The sequence below is a fragment of the Natator depressus genome, chromosome 13 (genome assembly GCF_965152275.1).
Source record: "Natator depressus isolate rNatDep1 chromosome 13, rNatDep2.hap1, whole genome shotgun sequence".
Classification (NCBI taxonomy): Eukaryota; Metazoa; Chordata; order Testudines; family Cheloniidae; genus Natator; species Natator depressus.
In genome coordinates this window covers 2,348,781-2,369,483 of record NC_134246.1, presented here as the reverse complement: position 1 = coordinate 2,369,483, position 20,703 = coordinate 2,348,781, and the positions used below count along the sequence as shown (strand labels likewise).

The window sequence follows — 20,703 nt, the reverse complement described above, 5'->3', positions numbered from 1 at the left end:
CCTAGAGCGCCCCTTCCGTTCCGGAGCCCGGTGCATGCCGGGATAGGCCTCCCGCCCCGCTGGTTGCGCGGCGATGGTGGGGGCTCTCGGGCTCCGGCTCCTGCTCTTGCTGGCGAGCGGCGCGGCGGCGCCCGCCTGGGACCCCGCCGGTTACCTGCTCTATTGCCCCTGCATGGGTGAGACCTTCTCTGTGGGGCCCCCCCGTGCGACCCCCCCCCGTGCCCCTGTCCCCAGAGCCGCCGCCGCCGCCCCCCCCCCGTGCGTCCCCCCCCGGGCCCCTGCCCCCAGAGCCGCCGCCGCCGCCGCCCCCCCTGTGCGTCCCCCTTTCCCGGGCCCCTGCCCCCAGAGCCGCCCCCCCCCGTGCGACCCCCTTTCCCGGGCCCCTGCCCCCAGAGCCGCCGCCGCCCCCCCGCCCCCCCGTGCGTCCCCCTTTCCCGGGCCTCTGCCCCCAGAGCCGCCGCCCCTCCCCCCGTGAGTCCCCCCTCGGGCCCCTGCCCCCAGAGCCGCTCCCCCCCCCGTGCAACCCCCTTTCCCGGGCCTCTGCCCCCAGAGCCGCCCGTCCCCCCCCAGTGCGTCCCCCTTCCCGGGCCCCTCCCCCCCCAGTGCGTCCCCTTTCTTGGACCCCTGCTCCCAGAGCCGCCACCCCCTCGCCCCGTGCGTCCCCTTTCCTGGGCCCCTGTCCCCCCAGACCCCTCTTGTGTCCCCAGTCCTGGATCCTGCCCCTCCCCTTCCCCCCCCCCCCGCAATTTCCCCCTTTCCAGGTTCCAGCCCCTTCGGAGCTTCCCCAGTGTCCCTCTCCCACTGGGAGCATTCTTTTCTCTTGCAATCAGACTTTCAGCCCCAGGGACTCAACTCCCCACATCCACTCTTCCTTCCTCCCTTCTCCCACCCCAACAGCCCCTCCTTGCATCACCCTTCACCCCTGCCCCTTTCCCATCTGGGCCTTCCCTCATCCCATCCTCAACCTGCCATGGGTCCCAGATCTCCCCCAGATCCCTGTAATTCCTGAAAACCTTCACTTTTTTGATGACCCAGAGATGGGGGAGGGCATGGAGTTGTAGTGAGTCTTTGTGGCAACATGGGCATCCCTGATTTGGCGAATAAATCCAGATCTTGACACTTTTTTAGGGAGATTTGGGAATCAGGCGGATCATTTCCTGGGCTCCTTGGCATTTGCCAAGGCTCTGAATCGTACCTTGGCTGTGCCTCCCTGGATTGAGTACCGCCACCACAGGCCTCCCTATACTAATGTAAGTCCTGATCAGCCCATCAATACTTTGATGTTGAAACCATGAAAACATGTCCCTCTCGCTGCTGGTGTGGTGCCATGTACGTTTGTAGTGCTACATACATGTTCCTGATAAATACATTCAGCACAACTTAATATAACAGCTGGGGCCAAACATGCTAAATGCTATACAGGCATAAAGGAAAAAATACCCTCTGCTCCAAATAATCTAATATTCTAGGGAGACAGGCTTCTACATAGCTATTTGTATATTTACATAATGGCTCTGGTTCTTGACTTTGAAATGTGTGCTCCATGATGTACAAGACACAAAATAAAGACAGTCTCTGCTGCAGAGAGCTTGTCTTCTGGAAGAGAGAGGATGTGCTGGTGCACAGTATATAAAGGGACTCCTGAGTTTGGTGATCTCAGACTAGCTCCCACTGCACAGATGTTGCATGACTCCGCTGGCACTAACTGACCCCATTATCGCCAGATTCAGCAGAGGGGCCAAGATTTGAATGGACTGTGGGGACTGAATTTCCATCATGCTGGTAGAAATGGTCCCTCCAGCTAAGGCACATTGCCAGGGCAATGTGGGGATTCTTGCCCTGTTTGCATGCACCGAACCTGTTCTGTGGATACCCAGAGGATTTTAGACTTTGGGGCTATTAAGTTAGCTCCTTTCACCACCAGTATGCTCTCTTGCACCAAAGATACTGAATGTGAATAAAAACATGGCATCTCACGGGTTGTTTTTTTAAAAGTCCCACGTGTCCCAGTTAACATAGTCAGTGTTCTCATGGGAAAACGTTATTACTGAGGGGTTTGTATCAGCTGCTGAACTCTGCATCCTTGTAGCAGGGGCCCAGTGCTACTTTTTATATAAGTATCACCCTGTTGTAAATGGGGTATAAAAGTCAAGATCATAACTAGTGATCACAGGGGTGCCTCTCACAAGCCAACCTGGATGTTGATGCTGCATTTGGTGATTCCATTAGTTGATGTTAAGGATACACACTGGTTATTTTCTCTTTATAGTAGCTTTGCCTTTATATAGTCCATTTCATCTGAACATGTCAAAGCACATTATAAACATTGAGCCACATAAATTACATAATAACTTTACACAGCTTTCCCATCTGTAAAATAGGGATAATACTTACGTGCTATACAAGGTTTAATCAGGTACTGTTTGTAAGGGGCATTGGGGAAAAATGTAAGTGCCTATTCTTTATGTCTCTAGGTCTCAGCATGCCAGTGGTGGAGCTGGGAACCCAGGAGTCCTGACTTAAAGTCCCCTCTTCTAATCTCTAGATTAAAACTTTTTAAAACATAGTAAGAAAACTCAAAGTGCCTTAAAAAACAGAGAACCAAAAAAGTGTCACTATGGCTAATCAACAAAGTAAAAGAAGCGGAGAGAGGCAAAAAGGCACCCTTTAAAAAGTAGAAGTTAAATCCTAGTGAGGAAAATAGAAAGGAGCATAAACTCTGGCAAGTGAAGTGTAAAAATACAATGAGGAGGCCAAAAAAGAATTTGAGGAACAGCCGGCCAAAGACTCAAAAAGTAATAGCAACGTTTTTTTAAAGTATATCAGAAGCGGGAAGCCTTGTAAGCCAACCGTGGGGCCACTGGACGATGGAGATGCTAAAGGAGCCCTCAAGGATGATCGGGCCATTGCGGAGAAACTAAATGAATTCTTTGTATCGGTCTTCACGGCTGAGGATATGAGGGAAATTTCCAAACCTGAGCCATTTTTTTTAGGTGACAAATCTGAGGAACTGTCCCAGATTGAGATATCATTAGAGGAGGTTTCAGAACAAATTGATAAACTAAATGGTAATAAGTCACCAGGACCAGAGGGTATTTACCCAAGAGTTCTGAAGGAACTCAAATGTGAAATTGCAGAGCTACTAACTGTAGTTTGTAACCTATCATTTAAATCAGCTTCTGTACCAAATGACTGGAGCATAGCTAATGTGATGCCAATTTTTAAAAAGGGCTCCAGAGGTGATCCCGGCAATTACAGGCCAGTAAGCCTGACTTCAGTACCAGGCAAACTGGTTGAAACTACAGTAAAGAACAAGTTGAAGTGAGCTGTAGCTCACGAAAGCTCATGCTCAAATAAATTGGTTAGTCTCTAAGGTGCCACAAGTACTCCTTTTCTTTTTAGTAAAGAACAAAATTGTCAGACACATAGATGAACATAATTTGTTGAGGAAGAGTCAACTTGGTTTTTGTAAAGGGAAATCATGCCTCACCAATCTACTAGTAGAATCTGCTCCTTTTTTGAGGGGGGTTAACAAGCATGTGGGCAAGGGGGATCCAGTGGATATAGTGTACTTAAATTTTCAGAAAGCCTTTGACAAGGTCCCTCACCAAAGGCTCTTAAGCAAAGTAAGCTGTCATGGGATAAGAGGGAAGGTCCTCTCATGGATTGGTAACTCGTTAAAAGATAGGAAACAAAGGGTAGGAATAAATGGTCGGTTTTCAGAATGGAGAGAGGTAAATAGTGATGTCCCCCAGGAGTCTCTACTGGGACCAGTCCTATTCAATATATTCATAAATGATCTGGAAAAAGGGGTAAACAGTGAGGTGGCAAAATTTGCAGATGATACAAGACTACTCAAGATAGTTGAGTCCCAAGCAGACTGCGAAGAGCTACAAAAGGATCTCACAAAACTGGGTGACTGGGCAACAAAATGGCAGATGAAACTCACCGTTGATAAATGCAAAGTAATACACATTGGAAAACATAATCCCAACTATACATATAAAATGATGGGGTCTAAAGTAGCTGTTACTACTTAAGAAAGAGATCTTGCAGTCATTTTGGATAGTTCTCTGAAAACATCTACTCAATGTGCAGTGGCAGTCAAAAAAGTGAACAGAATGTTGGGAATCATTAAGAAAGGGATAGATAAAAAGACAGAAAATGATGTTGCCTCTCTATAAATCCATGGGACGCTCACATCTTGAATACTGTGTGCAGACGTGGTCGCACCATCTCAAAAAATATGTATTGGAATTGGACAAGGTTCAGAAAAGGGCAACAAAAACAATTAGGGGTATGGAATGGCTTCCATATGAGGAGAGATTAATAAGACTTGGACTTTTCAGCTTGGAGAAGAGATGACTAAGGGGGGCTATGACAAAGGTCTATAAATTCATGACTGGTTTGGAGAAAGTAAATAAGGAGGTGTTATTTACTCCTCGTAACACAAGAACTAGGGGCTACCCAATGAAATTAATAGGCAGCAGGTTTAAAACAAACAAAAGGAAGTATGTCTTCACACAACGCACACTCAACATGTGGAACTTGTTACCAGAGAATTTTGTGAATTTTGTGAAGGCCAAGACTATAACAGAGTTCAAAAAAGAACTAGATAAGTTCATGAAGGATAGGTCCATCAATGGCTATTACCCAGGATGGACAGGGATGGTGTGCCTAGCCTCTGTTTGCTAGAAGCTGGGAATGGGCGACAAGGGATGGATCACTTGATGATTACCTGTTCTGTTCATTCCCTCTGGGGCATCTGGCATTGGCCACTGTTGGAAGACAGGATACTGGGCTAGATGGACCTTTGGTCTGACCCAGTATGGCCGTTCTTAGGTAGGTAGCCATGTTTCCCCCCATCAAATTCTATAGAGTTGTGGATTCTAAAGCATTTGTTTACTTGGATCATAAGATGTCCTGAGCTGTTCATCCTGCCATTACTGAATGAGTAAAAGCGTACAGACCGCAGTGTTTTCTATTGATTTGAGTAGAGATTTAGCTGGAACTGACTTCGAATTGCACTATGGGTAGATCTAATTTCTCTCATTCACAGGTGCATGTTTCCTACAAGGAATACTTCAAGCTGGAACCTCTCTTAGAATATCACCGGGTTATCAGCTTGGAGGACTTCATGAAGCAATTAGCACCCATTCACTGGCCCCCTGGCAAGCGAGTGGCTTACTGCTTTGAAGTAGCAGCTCAGAGAAGCAGTGACAAAAGGACTTGTCCCATGAAGGTAATTGTCTCACTCCTGTTTTGCTAGCTTAGGTCAGAGGAATGATTGAGTCTGAGACTGGTATTTATTTGCTATTCTGGGACCTTCCTAAGGCTTGGTGTCCTAGATCACTTTACAGGGCCCTTCTTCCCCTGCCTATCCCTTTGGACATTGCATTCCAGATTATTCACTCTCCTGAGCATTTCAGGCACTCCATCCATGTGCTGCTTTTCCACTAGAACCCATCTGTGAGGTACTTACATTCAGGTCTGGTGGTGACAGTGAAGGGTTGGGAGTCAATAGGGTTGTATGTTTAAGTGTGTATTTATCATATTCACAGTAACTATCATTTTAGGTAAAAACAAGACCTTAACCAAAAAAAGCAGGTATTCCACTGGCCTTTTACCCAGATATCACATCCACACAGCAATTATCCCCAACTGATTTTAAAAGTCTGGCTCCTTCAGGACAAACGGTCACTGGGCACCAGACCCCTGTTACTTGATATATTTTAGGACAGCTTTTGGAATAGTCTTTTATTTTAATACAGGGGTCTCCTCAGTTTATCTGCTCCTTCCCAGCAAGTTGTTAGATGGTAAGCATACCAGACTGCCATCAACCCCCTGGTAAGCTTGTCTTTCTGCTGCAGAATTCTGGCTGCAGACCTCTCCAGGTCCTCCACTTTTTAGATTCCAGCTCTAAGGGCAGGTATCCTGTTAATTGCACATGCCCAGGGCTCCATGTGCTGTGGTGAATGAGCAGCTATCTTTGTTTTGCAGGATGGAAATCCCTTTGGTCCATTTTGGGATCAATTCAACGTGGACTTCAATAGGTCTGAGCTCTTCGGGGGCATTTCCTTCAGTCTGTCTTACAAGGACCACTGGATCCAAAGGTAGCAAGAGCCTGGGGAAGCTGTGCACCATGGTGGAGTAGCGATGCCAATAGCTGAACTTGTGTAGGCACTTGGAGTGGCCTTCTCAGGGACACGTTCACTCTAGTCACACCATAGAGTCCTGATGTCATTTGGGATGGCTTGAAGTGATAGTTTAACATTTCAGTTAGGAGTGTGTAACCTTGAGACAAAAACCTTGAAGCCGTTTCCATGGTCAGTTGGCCCAACACTGTGTTCCTATTCACAGTATTAGGTGTGAAGTATGTAAGGCTGAGCGACTTGCCAGCCTGTAAGTGATAACATTTAATTACCGTGTTTATTGGCTGAGTCTTTAGTTGCTCTTCAGAAGTAAATCAGAAATAATTCAGGTCTCAGCTGATGAACAAAGATCACACTACACTAAACTTCTGTCCAATATCTTCCTGTTATCAGAGCCACAAGTGGCCTAATATTTATTACTGCAGTGGGCCTGTGCATCAGAACTACTTTAACTTGGAGTGAGAAACACTTAACTAAAGAGTACTTATAACTGATCCACTGCCATGAATGTCACGGCTGTCTTATCATTGTTCTGTCCCTCAAATTGCATTAATTCACTTCTGATTTACTGTTGAGTCTGAGGTAAAAAGCAGTGTCTTGACACTATGAGTTGTGAAAAATTCATATGCTGAAATGGTGAAGATTCATTTTTTCTGACAGCAAGAGTGATAGGCACTGTTATATTTCAGTTTGCATGATGGTTTCCATTCTAATCCACTGTTTTCAGTACTTCTTATACCAAGCTCATAAAGTGCACAGCTAAGGATGGCTACACCGTGGATGTAGGGCTAACTAGCTATGCACTGAAACTTGTAGTGCAGGAGTGGAGGCTAGGGTTCAGTTCCTACATCTCTCGTGTGGTTGTTCTAAGGTGCACACAGGCTAGACTCCTCCTTGCACCTCTGAAGCCCACAAGATGGGAAGAGTAGGAATTTCTCTAGGGATAGCTGGCCAGAGCTTGCAGGGGCAATGGTTGGGGATGAGGTATGGAGAGACCCAAGGACAAGTGAGAGAACTGCAAGGATGGTGAGGGTGAGAAGGCATTTTGTTTGTTCTTGAGAATGTCCGTGATCATGTAATTAACAACTGAATCCTAATGCATGTACCCAAAGGGGTGGAGTTAAAATCATTCAGGCAGCTCTGATTTTGGCAATTCTTGATTATGAGTGGCTATCCATGTAATCTCTTCATAGTTTTTAGTCTGGAATTACACCTACTGCTTGAACTTCTTCTTTGGTTGTTGGTTCACTGGACTTCTGTATTACAGGATTGCTCAGTTCTTTCCATTCCATGGAGTAACTGTCTTTTCTGATTTACTCTGGCACTCTGACAAGGCCAAAAGATTTCCTGCATACCTGTTTCTTTTTCCTTCTCTTTCCCAGAGATGCTGAAAACACATGGAGCTCCTGTCTTGTTTCTCCTTCCAGGTTTCCACCATCAGAGCACCCTGTTCTTGCCCTACCTGGAGCTCCAGCCCAGTTTCCAGTCTTAGAGGAGCATCGGCCTCTGCACAAGTATGTTGTGTGGTCTGATGAGATGGTGCAGAAGGGAGAGGCCTATATTCATTCTCTCCTGGTTAGACCCTATGTAGGAATTCATCTGCGGATCGGCTCTGACTGGGTATGACTCTTATGCTCTTACGTAGATTTCAGTGGGTGTGGTGCAGGCAGTCAGTGTCATCACCACACAACTGGACTGGCAGCCACCATCCCTATAGAAAGTATACTAAAAGAGAAACAGAGTAGCACTGATATGGTCAATCATTCTGAGATGAGTCTAAACCTAGTTTGCACTCAATAACTGGCTGTGTTTATATACTAGAAATGCTGGCTGTGTTGGAGTCAGTTCTTTTTTCTTAGCTGTTGTCGTTCACATATGGCATTCTCTCTTTTTGTCTCCTAATAGAAGAATGCATGTAATATGCTGAAGGATGGGACAGCTGGATCACACTTCATGGCTTCGCCACAGTGCGTGGGCTATGACCGAAACAATGCTGTGCCTCTCACAATGGACATGTGCCTGCCAGACCTGAAGGAGATCAAGCGTGCACTCAAGCTCTGGGTGAAGACTGTGGAAGCTATGTCTGTCTACATTGCCACTGATTCTGAGCCCTACACTACAGAAATACAGCAGCTTTTCAAAGGAAAGGTAAGTCTTTCAGACTCTCAGACTGACAGGACTGGTCTATCACAGAATCATAGAATATCAGGGTTGGAAGGGACCTCAGGAGGTCATCTAGTCCAACCCCCCACTCAAAGCAGGACCAATCCCTAATTTTTTCCTCAGATCCCTAAATGGCCCCCTCAAGGATTGAACTCACAACCTTGGGGTTAGCAGGCCAGTGCTCAAACCACTGAGCTATCCCTCCCCTCAATACCAGGGTTGGAAGGGACCTGAGGAGGTCATCTAGTCTAACCCCCTGCTCGGAGCAGGACCAATCCCCAATTTTTTCCCCAGATCCCAAATGGCCCCCTCAAGGATTGAACTCACAACCCTGGGTTTAGCAGGCCAATGTTCAAACCACTGAGCTATCCCCTCCAGCTAGTGCAACACCTGCTGCTGCTGCAGCATGCTCCGGACATTTGATTGTCTCGTGTGTGTTCAGTGAAATTAAGACTGACTGATTAACAGATGACAGGAAATACTCTTTGTGCCCTGATGCTGCAGTAAAATTGAGGTAGATAGTTTAGTGAGTGTGAAAAGATTGAATGTTTATTGGCTTGATCCTTTGAGGTTCTGAGTGTCATAAGAATTTGGACGCTCAGAACCTTGCAGGATTGGGTCCTATATAAATAACCCTAACATTTTAACAATCCCAGCACTCTCCCCTTTCCCATCAGTTGGGGTGGGGTACATCAGTTTTCACCCAGGCATTGTCCCTGGGCAGTAGAGCCCTAGCCCACATCTTAATGTAGTGGGAGAAATTGATGAGATATATTAGAAAAAAGATGTTTGGGAGGAACAGAAAATATGGTAGCACAGATATTTTCCACCCTGGCTAGTAGGTTTACTACTCGGGCTAATAAGTGTCAAGTAAAATTTCCAAGTCCTTCTAGTTTAGATCAGTGTGAACTTCAGGGACTGCTAACTTTCATATTAGGAAAGTTAATTACTGGTACATGGAATGAGAAGTGGGCTTTACCCACAGCAACATTAAAGTACTAAGGGTCCTTTGAAGAATTCAGCTTCCTCCAGAACTAAAAGATCCAGTCCTGTGTGTTGGCAAGGACTTGAGCTGAATTGAGATGCCTATGTAATAGCAAAAAGAACGAGGAGTACCTGTGGCACCTTAGAGACTAACAAATTTATTTGAGCATAAGCTTTCATGGGCTAAAACCCACTTCATCGGATGCACGCAGTGGAAAATACAGTAGGAAGATATATAGTGACAGGGTCGGGCAAGATGGCTACAGGAGAGTAATAGAAGGCAGATATATTAGCCCCAGGTTAAGTAGGTCCCTTTTCCCTGGGTAAGGTAACAGGGAAGGTTCCAGAACAATCAGGAACCTTCTGGAGACAATTAAGACAGCGAGGCTGATTAGAACATCTGCAGCCAATCAAGAAGCTGTTAGAATCAATTAAGGCAGGCTAATCAGGGCACCTGGGTTTAAAAAGGAGCTCACTTCAGTTTGTGGTGCGCGTGTGAGGGGCTGGGAGCCAGAGGCACTAGGAGCTGAGAGTGAGAACACGGACTGTTGGAGGACTGAGGAGTACAAGCATTATCAGACACCAGGAGGAAGGTCCTATGGTGAGAATAAAGAAGGTGTTGGGAGGAGGCCATGGGGAAGTAGCCCAGGGAGTTGTAGCTGTTGCACAGCTGTTCCAGGAGGCACTCTAGACAGCTGCATTCCACAGGGCCCTGGGCTGGAACCCGGAGTAGAGGGTGGGCCCGGGTTCCCCCCAAACCTCCCAACTCCTGGTCAGACACAGGAGGAGTCGACCTGGACTGTGGGTTCAGAAAAACGGCCAAGCTGAGGGCTGCCGTGAAGCTCCAAGGCGAGCAAATCCGCCAATAAGTGCAAGACCCACCAAGGTAGAGGAGGAACTTTGTCACAATATACACACACACACAACATGAAAAAATGGATGTTGCCGTACCCACTATAACAAGAGTGATCAGTTAACGTGGGCTATTATCAACAGGAGAAAAAAAACCTTTTGTAGTGAAAATCAGGATGGCCCATTTCCAACAGTTGACAAGAAGATTTGAGTAACAGTCGGGGGGAAAATAAGCATGAGGAAATAATTTTAACTTTCTGTAATGACCCATCCACTCCCAGTCTTTATTCAAGCCTAATTTAATGGTGTCCAGGTTTGCAAATTAATTCCAATTCAGCAGTTTTTCACTGGAGTCTGTTTTTGAAGTTTTTTTTGTTGTGGTATTGCCACTTTTAGGTCTGTAATCGAGTGACCAGAGAGATTGAATGATTGACTGATAATGTCACGGCAAACCTGGTGGCTGAACTTTGTGACTTTGTCCTCACCCACAACTATTTCACATTTGGGGACAATGTATACCTTCAAGTCAGCGGCACTGCTATGGGTTCCCGCATGGCCCCACAGTATGCCAACGTTTTTATGGCTGACTTAGAACAACGCTTCCTCAGCTCTCGTCCCCTAATGCCCCTATTCTACTTGCGCTACATTGATGACATCTTCTTCATCTGGACCCATGGAAAAGAAGCCCTTGAGGAATTCCACCATGATTTCAACAATTTCCATCCCACTATCAGCCTCAACCTGGACCAGTCCACACAAGAGATCCACTTCCTGGACGCTACGGTGCTAATAAGTGATGGTCACATAACCACCGCCCTATACCAGAAACCTACTGACCGCTATACTTACTTACATGCCTCCAGCTTTCATCCAGACCACACCACACGATCCATTGTCTACAGCCAAGCTCTACAATACAACCGCATTTGTTCCAACCCCTCAGATAGAGACAAACACCTACAAGATCTCTATCAAGCATTCTTACAACTGCAGTACCCACCTGCTGAAGTGAAGAAACAGATTGACAGAGCCAGAAGAGTACCCAGAAGTCACCTACTCCAGGACAGGCCCAACAAAGAAAGTAACAGAACGCCACTAGCCGTCACCTTCAGCCCCCAACTAAAACCTCTCCAATGCATCATCAAGGATCTACAACCTATCCTGAAGGACGACCCATCACTCTCACAGATCCTGGGAGACAAGCCAGTCCTTGCTTACAGATGGCCCCCCAACCTGAAGCAAATACTCACCAGCAACCACACACCAAAAACACTAACCCAGGAACCTATCCTTGCAACAAAGCCTGTTGCCAACTGTGTCCACGTATCTATTCAGGGGACACCATCATAGGGCCTAATAACATCAGCCACACTATCAGAGGCTCGTTCACCTGCACATCTACCGATGTGATATATGGCATCATGTGCCAGCAATGCCCCTCGGCCATGTACATTGGCCAAACCGGACAGTCTCTACGTAAAAGAATAAATGGACACAAATCAGACGTCAAGAATTATAACATTCAAAAACCAGTCGGAGAACACTTCAATCTCTCTGGTCACTCGATTACAGACCTAAAAGTGGCAATACCACAACAAAAAAACTTCAAAAACAGACTCCAGTGAGAAACTGCTGAATTGGAATTAATTTGCAAACTGGACACCATTAAATTAGGCTTGAATAAAGACTGGGAGTGGATGGGTCATTACACAAAGTTAAAATTATTTCCCCCGACTGTTACTCACACCTTGTCAGCTGTTGGAAATGGGCCATCCTGATTATCGCTACAAAAGGTTTTTTTTCTCCTGCTGATAATAGCCCACCTTAACTGATCACTCTTGTTATAGTGGGTATGGCAACATCCATTTTTTCATGTTCTCTCTGTGTGTGTCTGTCTGTCTGTCTGTCTTCCTACTGTATTTTCCACTGCATGCATCTGATGAAGTGGGTTTTAGCCCACGAAAGCTTATGCTCAAATAAATTTGTTAGTCTCTAAGGTGCCACAAGTCCACCTCGTTCTTTTTGCTGTTACAGACTAACACAGCTCCCACTCTGAAACCTGTCACTATGTAATACCAGTACTTGCTGGAGCCTTTGAAAGGGGAAGTTTAGATTGATTCCAGTTTGTACCCATTTGCTATGTTATGGCCAGGACTCTTCTGCTCTGGGACTATCTATTCTGTACAGTGATGTCTGGATTAACTTGTTCTTCCCCTTTCACTTTGCAGATCAAAGTGGTGAATTTGCAGCCCGAAGTGGCCCAGTTAGACTTGTATGTCCTTGGCCAATCTGACCATTTTATTGGGAACTGTGTCTCTTCATTTACTGCCTTTGTGAAACGAGAACGTGATGTGCATGGGCAGTCCTCCTCATTTTTTGGCATGGACCACCCCCCAAGGCTGCGGGATGAATTCTGATCAGGAGAGGAAGAGGCAGATTTTGATTGTTCTTGTAGCTCTGAACAGTAGTGCACTGTCAGCAGACACACCATGATAAAAATGTCATCTTAGGACATTCAGTTCCACTATGACAGGCCTGTCCCCAGTAATTCCATGATGCCAGCATAAGATTAGAAATAGAAAGTGAATTTTAAACCATGGGGTGACCTCTTGTAGGAAACCTTCCATTTTCATTATTTGGGATTTATCAACCACCACAATCTGATCACGGCTCATATTCCCCTCTCTTCATTTCCCATATCTTATTGTTTCTCCTGCAAGTGCTGGGAAACATCTTGTGATGCACCTTGGATGACAGGTGCTCAAGAATTGCAAACTAGTATTACAAGGGAGCATGGTCCATGAAAAGGAACATTGCCTAAAGCTGAGAACTGAGCATCAGAAGATCTGAGTTTTATTTCGAGGACTGCTGCTGTCTGATATGGGCAAGTCACCTCTGTGCCTCAGTTTCCCATCTGTAAAATGGGTTTAATACTTCTACCTCACCAGAGTGTTGAGACTAAATTTAATAATGTCTGTAAATTACTTTGAGATCTCCAAAGGGTGCTGCAGAAGTATGGCGATGTTATATCATAATGACACAGTTGTCTGTTCAGTACCTGCGCTGACCGGGGCACACAGAACACTGATGGGGGCAATCTCCTTTAGCTTGTCATGGGCTGGTGTTTTATGATTTCATAGCTGTTATCTCTTGCTCTGAGAGGGGGATTATGATATTCGGTCACAGGGACCTGTGGAGATCAGTAAATATTAGAAGCTAATATTTTTAAATGAAACTGAAATTTTAAAATAACCTCAGTAAAGCATTAGGAGACGGTATGGTGGGCTTTTATGCCATGTAGGTTTGTGCTAAGGGTTTTTCTGCATTTTCTCACAAAGGGCCGTCTCCACTGACAGCAAAATCTGGTCCGCAGTGATGGTTCCCATTAAATTGATTAGGGACATTGTCTCTTTGCAGTGAGATGCTAACAGAAACCTGGATTAAGACTTTTGACCAGTTCAGTTTAATTTTGCATGGGTGACTGTGATGATCCACATCACTATCTCTGCATGTAACAGCCTTGATTGGCCTAAGGCCTCTTGTTACTCCTGTGGCTGTTTGTAAATGACTGAGTTTTGGCACTCACTCCCTTTTCGATACTGATTAGTTGTATAGCGAGGGCTTGCATCTGGGGAACTCTCATATCTGAGTATTTTTCTTTGGTTTAATTCTCTATCTCCCCTTATTTGTGTTCTTGTGGCTTATAGTGAATGTCAGAGAAGTTGAGGCCCATGTTAAATTGGCTAACGAAGGTGTTGTGTCAATATACACTAGCCTCATGCTTTTCAGTGCTAACTTTCAAAAATGTGTCCGATTTGGTCACTTCAGTGGTGCTAACTGTGAGCAGGTTTTAGGCTAGCTGGGGATTTATGTAACTTTGGAAGCTCATAAACCTAAGCAGTTTAGATCCATCAGTATTTTCCTCCAATTTATGGTGGTATTGAAGGATGCAATCAAAGGCTGCATTGATTAGGAATGGCGAATGATTGAGACTGATTACTGAGATTTGAAAAATATCATGGTTTAGAAGATGTATTTTGACTTAAGGAGCATTGAAAAGAAAATATTTTTTTGTATTTTTTTTTCATAATAAAAAACACTATGAAATTTATCTTTGTCTTGAGTGTTTCAAAGCTTACCGATTCCCCTTCTCCACAGTTCGGATTAACATTTGGCTGTAGTTCTGCCCAGATCAATTTACTCTAAGGCTGTCAAATCTTCTTTTTTAAAAATATAAATACAAATCCCTACAAAGGTCAATCAGTACTGTCATCTCACTTCAGTTAGGAATATCCAAGAATATAAGAACAGCCTTATTGGGTCAGACCATGGTCCATCTAGCCCAGTATCCTGTGCCTGACAGTGGTCCATATCTGAGCTTCAGGGGGAGTGTACAGAACAGGGCAATTCTGGAGTTATCTACCCCTGGCTTCTGGCATTCAGAGGTTTAGGGTTGCCCCAAGCTTGGGGTTGTGTCCCTGACCATCTTGGCTAATAGCCAGTGATGGACCTATCCTCCGTGAACTTATCCAGTTATTTTTTGAACCCAGTTATGCTTTTGGTCATCAGAACATCCTATGGCACTGAGTTCCATGGGAGTTGTGCTTTGTGTGAAAAAGTACATCCTCTTGTTTGTATTAAACCTGATGCCTATTCATTTAAAAGAGTGTTACCCGTTTTTTTTTTTTGGGTGAAAGGGTAAATAACACTTCTCTATTCACTTTTTCCACACCATTCTTGATTTTATAGCCCTTAATCAGATTCTCCCTTAGTCGTCTCTTTTCTAAAATGAACAGCCCTAATCTTTTGTTGTAGCTGCACTTTAGGGGGTCAGATATTAATATAACAGTGCTACCGCCGTCACTTGGTGTAATGGTTCAGTCCAGTCAGAAGGACGATGCTACACTGCTTTTGGAGTTTCAGAGCAGCAGCCGTGTTAGTCTGTATCCGCAAAAGAACAGGAGGACTTGTGGCACCTTAGAGACTAACAAATTTAATTGAGCATAAGCTTTCGTGAGCTACAGCTCACTTCATCGGATGCATTCAGTGGAAAATACAGTGGGGAGATTTATATACACAGAGAACATGAAACAATGGGTGTTACCCTCCACACTGTAACCAGAGTGATCAGGTAAGGTGAGCTATTACCAGCAGGAGAGCGGGGGGCGGGGGACCTTTTCTAGTGACAATCAAGGTGGGCCATTTCCAGCAGTTGACAAGATCGTGTGAGGAATGGGGGTGGGGGGAATAAGCATGGGGAAGTCGTTTTACTTTGTGTAATGACCCATCCACTCCCAGTCTTTATTCAAGCCTAATTTAATGGTGTCCAGTTTGCAAATTAATTCCAATTCAGCAGTTTCTCACTGGAGTCTGTTTTTGAAGTTTTTTTGTTGTGGTATTGCCACTTTTAGGTCTGTAATCGAGTGACCAGAGAGATTGAATTGTTCTCCGACTGGTTTTTGAATGTTATAATTCTTGACGTCTGATTTGTGTCCATTTATTCTTTTACGTAGAGACTGTCCGGTTTGGCCAATGTACATGGCCGAGGGGCATTGCTGGCACATGATGCCATATATCACATCGGTAGATGTGCAGGTGAACGAGCCTCTGATAGTGTGGCTGATGTTGTTAGGCCCTATGATGGTGTCCCCTGAATAGATACGTGGACACAGTTGGCAACAGGCTTTGTTGCAAGGATAGGTTCCTGGATTAGTGGTTCTGTTGTGTGGTGTGTGGTTGCTGGTGAGTATTTGCTTCAGGTTGGGGAGCTGTCTGTAAGCAAGGACTGGCCTGTCTCCCAAGATCTGTGAGAGTGATGGGTCGTCCTTCAGAATAGGTTGTAGATCCTTGATGATGCATTGGAGAGGTTTTAATTGGGGGCTGAAGGTGATGGCTAGTGGCGTTCTGTTACTTTCTTTGTTGGGCCTGTCCTGGAGTAGGTGACTTCTGGGTACTCTTCTGGCTCTGTCAATCTGTTTCTTCACTTCAGCAGGTTGGTATTGTAGTTGTAAGAACTTTTGATAGAGATCTTGTAGGTGTTTGTCTCTGTCTGAGGGGTTGGAGCGAATGCGGTTGTATTGTAGAGCTTGGCTGTAGACAATGGATCGTGTGGTGTGGTCTGGATGAAAGCTGGAGGCATGTAGGTAGGCATAGTGGAGTGATCATTAGTTAAAACACACAAGTTGATGGAACCTTATAAACTAACTTCAGTCAAATATCTTATAATTCCAAACCGCAACCTTTAAATTATTTTTTTGAGAATAGTACCGGGGGTAGCCATGTTAGTCTGTGGACTCCTTGTTGTTTTTTTGAGAATGAATACTTCTGCCCATATTTGTATTTCCATAACTGCCTACAATGCAGAGGGTTTTTTTTAATTATTTTCTATAGTATGTGGTACTGTCCATATTTGGATAGAGCACACTGGACCAAATGGACTTCTGGTCTGACCTAGTATGGTAATTCTGGTGTCTACTCCAGTATTTGTTCTGCAGCAGACTGCAACAGAGAACAATTTGCTTCTCAAATATAAATTACAAAACAAAAATGAAAAAAATAGTATCTGGCTAGCAAATTTGATTTGTAGGGAAGATTTTACAAAATAAAAAATGGCCTGCTGTACTACTAATATACACAACTGGGGCTTGATTTCTCTGGATAGTAATAAACTCACATTTGTTCTAAAACACGGGTTAATTTGCACAAATTCAGAACTCTCCCCTTCCTCACATACATGCTCACTATTTCTCCTATAGAAACTAAGTTGGAAAATTATAGAAGAGCTGAAGTTAAAAGAATGTATTTCTCTTCTTGGGACCAGGAAACTATCCTTTACCCTTGAAACTCTCAACTAGACAAATCTGTATTGTGTACACACACAGATACTGCTGCCCAACATTTATCACACAACCATCTAAGGAATGCAAAAACAGTAACATAAGAAAATAGAATCTAAACCAAATTTTCTAGAGCCATTACACAGCAATAAAAGACATTTGGCTAGTCAACCAGTGAGCCCTTAAACCAGAGGTGGGCAAACTTTTTGGCCCGAGGGCCACATCTGGAAATAGAAGTTGTATGGTGGGCTATGAATGCTCAGAAAATTGGGGTTGGGGTGCAGGAGGGGGTGAGGCCTGTTAGGATATAGATATTCAGGCCTGTCGGTAAAGGCCTGTACTCAAAGAATTTAGGTGTATTCTTATCACTTGGCTAGTTATAGAGGTATAAAAGAAAGAATCAAAATCACTGTCTGCCGGTGTAAGGTCCTTCTCTTACTGTGACAGTCTGAGGCCCTGTTCTTAGGCTAAGGCCTTTGGCTAAGCAGCAGAGGCAGCCATAAGCTGGGAAGCCAAGGGTCACATCCTTACATTCCAAACTAGTCCCATTGAAAGAAGGTGCTATTGGGCTGTTAGGAATACAATCCTGTCCTGATAATGCCTATCGCCTCCAGAGAAAGGGAAATGCCTAGAAGATGTAAAAGGAAACTTAGTTTGTTAGCATCCTGTCTGGCAAGAACTCACTTATCAATAGCTGGGATGTGAAATCCTCACTTCTGTATTGTTTTGTCATTATAGTTCCCACTTTGCTATTGTTTGTCTGTATAATCTCTGTCTGGTTCTGTGATTGTTCCTGTCTGCTGTATAATTAATTTTGCTGGGTGTAAACTAATTAAGGTGGTGGGATATAATTGGTTACATAATCATCTTACAATATGTTAGGATTGGTTAGTTAAATTTCAGGAAAATGATTGGGTAAGGTATAGCTAAGCAGAACTCAAGTTTTACTATATAGTCTGCAGTCAATCAGGAAGTGAGAGGGTGGGGGGGAAATGGGAACAGGGAATGGGGGTAAGGAAATTGGAATCATGTTTTGCTAAAGGGGGAAATAGGAATAGGGAATGGGAGTGGGGAAATTGGAATCATGTTTTGCTAAGGGCAGGAATGGGAACAGGGACACAGGTGTAAGGCTCTGTGGTGTCAGAGCTGGGAAGGAGGATACTAAGGAAGGAAACTGGAATCATGCTTGCTGGAAGTTCACCCCAATAAACATCAAATTGTTTGCACCTTTGGACTTCAGGTATTGTTGCTCTCTGTTCATGCAAGAAGGACCAGGGAAGTAAGTGGGTGAAGGAATAAGCCCCATAACAAGGCCTCCAGGGTGGGGCCAGAAATTATGAGTTCAGGATGAGGGAGGGGGCTCCAGGCTGGGACGGGGGAGTAGGGTGCAGGCTCTAGGTTGGGGACGAGGAGTTTGGGGTATAGGAGGGTGCTCTGGGCTGGGACCAAGGGGTTCGGAGTGTGGGAGGGGGATCAGGGCTGAAGCAGGGTGTTGGGGCGTGGGGAGAGGCTCAGGGGTGCAGGCTGCGGGCGGCACTTACCTCAAGCAGCTCTTGGAAGCAGCGGCCATGTCCCCACTCCGGCTCCTACATGGAGCCACGCCCAGGTGGCTCTGCATGCTGCCCCGTCCGCAGGCACCACCCCTGCAGCTCCCACTGGCCACAGTTCCCAGCCAATGGGAGCTGTGGGGGTGGCGCTTGGGGTGGGGGAAGCATGCAGAGCAGCACCCCCTGGCTGCCCCTACACATAGAAGTTGGAGTGGGGCCATGCTGCTGCTTCTGGAAGCAGCATGGAGCAGCCCCCGACCCTACTTCCCGGCTGGAGCGCAGCAAGCCCCAGACCCTGCTCCCCAGCGGGAGCTCAAGGGCCAGATTAAAATGGCTGGTGGGCCAGATCCAGCCCATGGGCCATAGTTTACCTACCCCTGCCTTAAACTACAGATGTATCTTCATTTTAAAAAGAGCGTGACCTGCTGATCAAGAAAAGATTGAAAGGATAAGCTGGAATTTCCTGTCATCATTTCTTAAAAAATCATCAGACACTTGAGAATGGAAACCATTAACATCTTAAAACACATTGGAGTGTAAATTAGAGCTGCCACCTTTTTGAAAATGGAATGCTGGACAGTTACAGAAAACTTGCAAAGGGCTGTGGGCAGCAGCCCAAGCTCCAGAAACCTGAGGGGTTTAGAGCCTGAGATGCAATTTCCTTTATCTCTTACAAAATCCTTTAAAATGTCAACAACCCCCAAGGCTGAGATATGCCCCAATTTAAGTTTATACAGTCTTTCAGCTCGATTCTGTGTTCTGCTATATGCAGCTTGTGTCAAAACTCAAGAAGCATGGCAAATGGAATATAAAGTTCAGAGGGCAAGCTGCCTATGCATGGATTTATTCCTGTGAAATTACAGAGCTCAGGAATGTATATGCTACTGGGCATGCAGTATGGTTGGACCAGTGTGCCTACCTCCCATAAGACTCTCTCTTTCCTGCCTCTAAGCATGTAGTAATTACCTAGCTAAGGACAATGGTTGTCCCCTCATCTCCACCAAAGACCTGTGGGCTTGGCCCCAAATTCTTCAGTGATCTTTGCGACAGGCTGCTACCCCTACACATACCCATGACCAGTGCTCCCCATCCCCAGCCATCTTGCATTCCTCCCCCTCCACCACACATCCATTCCCTCCCACCCTCATCCTGCATTCCATCCTCTGCAACCCCATATAGATCCATAGCAATGTACGGCTGGAAGGGACCTCAAAAGGTCATCAAATCCACCCCTCTGTGCTGGGTCAGGATCAAGTAAACCTAGACCATCCCTGACAGGTGCTTGTTCAACATGTTCTTAAAAACCTCCAACAATGAGGATTAAACAACCTCCCTTGGAAGCCTAGTCCAGAACTACCCTTAAAGTTAGGACATTTTTCCTAACATCTAACCTAAATTTCACTTGCTGCAGATTAAGCCAATTACTTCTTGTCCTACCTTCAGTGGACATGGAGAACAATGATCACCATCCTCTTTATAACAGCCCTTAATATATAGTCAGACTTATCAGATCCCCCCTCAGTTGTCTTTTCTGAACACTAAACATGCCCATTGGTTTTTATAACTTTTCCTCATAGGTCAGGTTTTCTAAACTTTTTATCATTTTTGACAGGTTTCAGAGTAGCAGCCGTGTTAGTCTGTATCCACAAAAAGAACAGGAGGACTAGTGGCACCTTAGAGACTAACAAATTTATTAGAGCATAAACTTTCGTGGGCTACAGCCCACTTCATCGGATCCATAGAATGGAACATATAGTAAGAAGAAATATATATATATATATATATATATATATATATATACACACACAGATAAGTTGGAAGTTGCCATACAAACTGTGAGAGGCTAATTAGTTAAGATGAGCTATTATCAACAGGAGAAAAAACTTTTGTTGTGATACTCAAGATGGCCCATTTAGACAGTTGACAAGAAGGCGTGAGGATACTTAACTTTATGGAAATAGATTCAATATGTGTAATGACCCAGCCACTCCCAGTCTCTATTCAAACCCAAGTTAATGGTATCTAGTTTGCATATTAATTCAAGCTCAGTTTCTATTTCCCTAAAGTTAAGTAATTTCATTTTATTTCAGACCAATTCTCTAATTTGTCAAGGTCATTTTGAATTCTAATCCTGTCCTCCAAAGTGCTTGTAAGCGCACCCAGCATAGT

At 45.0% G+C, this 20,703-nt stretch overlaps 1 protein-coding gene across 1 annotated transcript; it reads left to right on the top strand.

Annotated features, from left to right (window-relative positions):
- The first annotated feature begins 35 nt into the window (after positions 1–35).
- On the top strand, positions 36–14,330 carry POFUT1 (protein O-fucosyltransferase 1). Its single transcript, XM_074970337.1, has 7 exons — positions 36–176; positions 1,129–1,250; positions 5,060–5,242; positions 6,001–6,113; positions 7,580–7,772; positions 8,058–8,300; positions 12,380–14,330. Exons 1-7 carry the CDS (start codon positions 74–76, stop codon positions 12,566–12,568), a joined length of 1,146 nt encoding a protein of 381 aa, XP_074826438.1. The 5' UTR covers positions 36–73; the 3' UTR covers positions 12,569–14,330.
- The last annotated feature ends 6,373 nt before the right edge of the window (positions 14,331–20,703 follow it).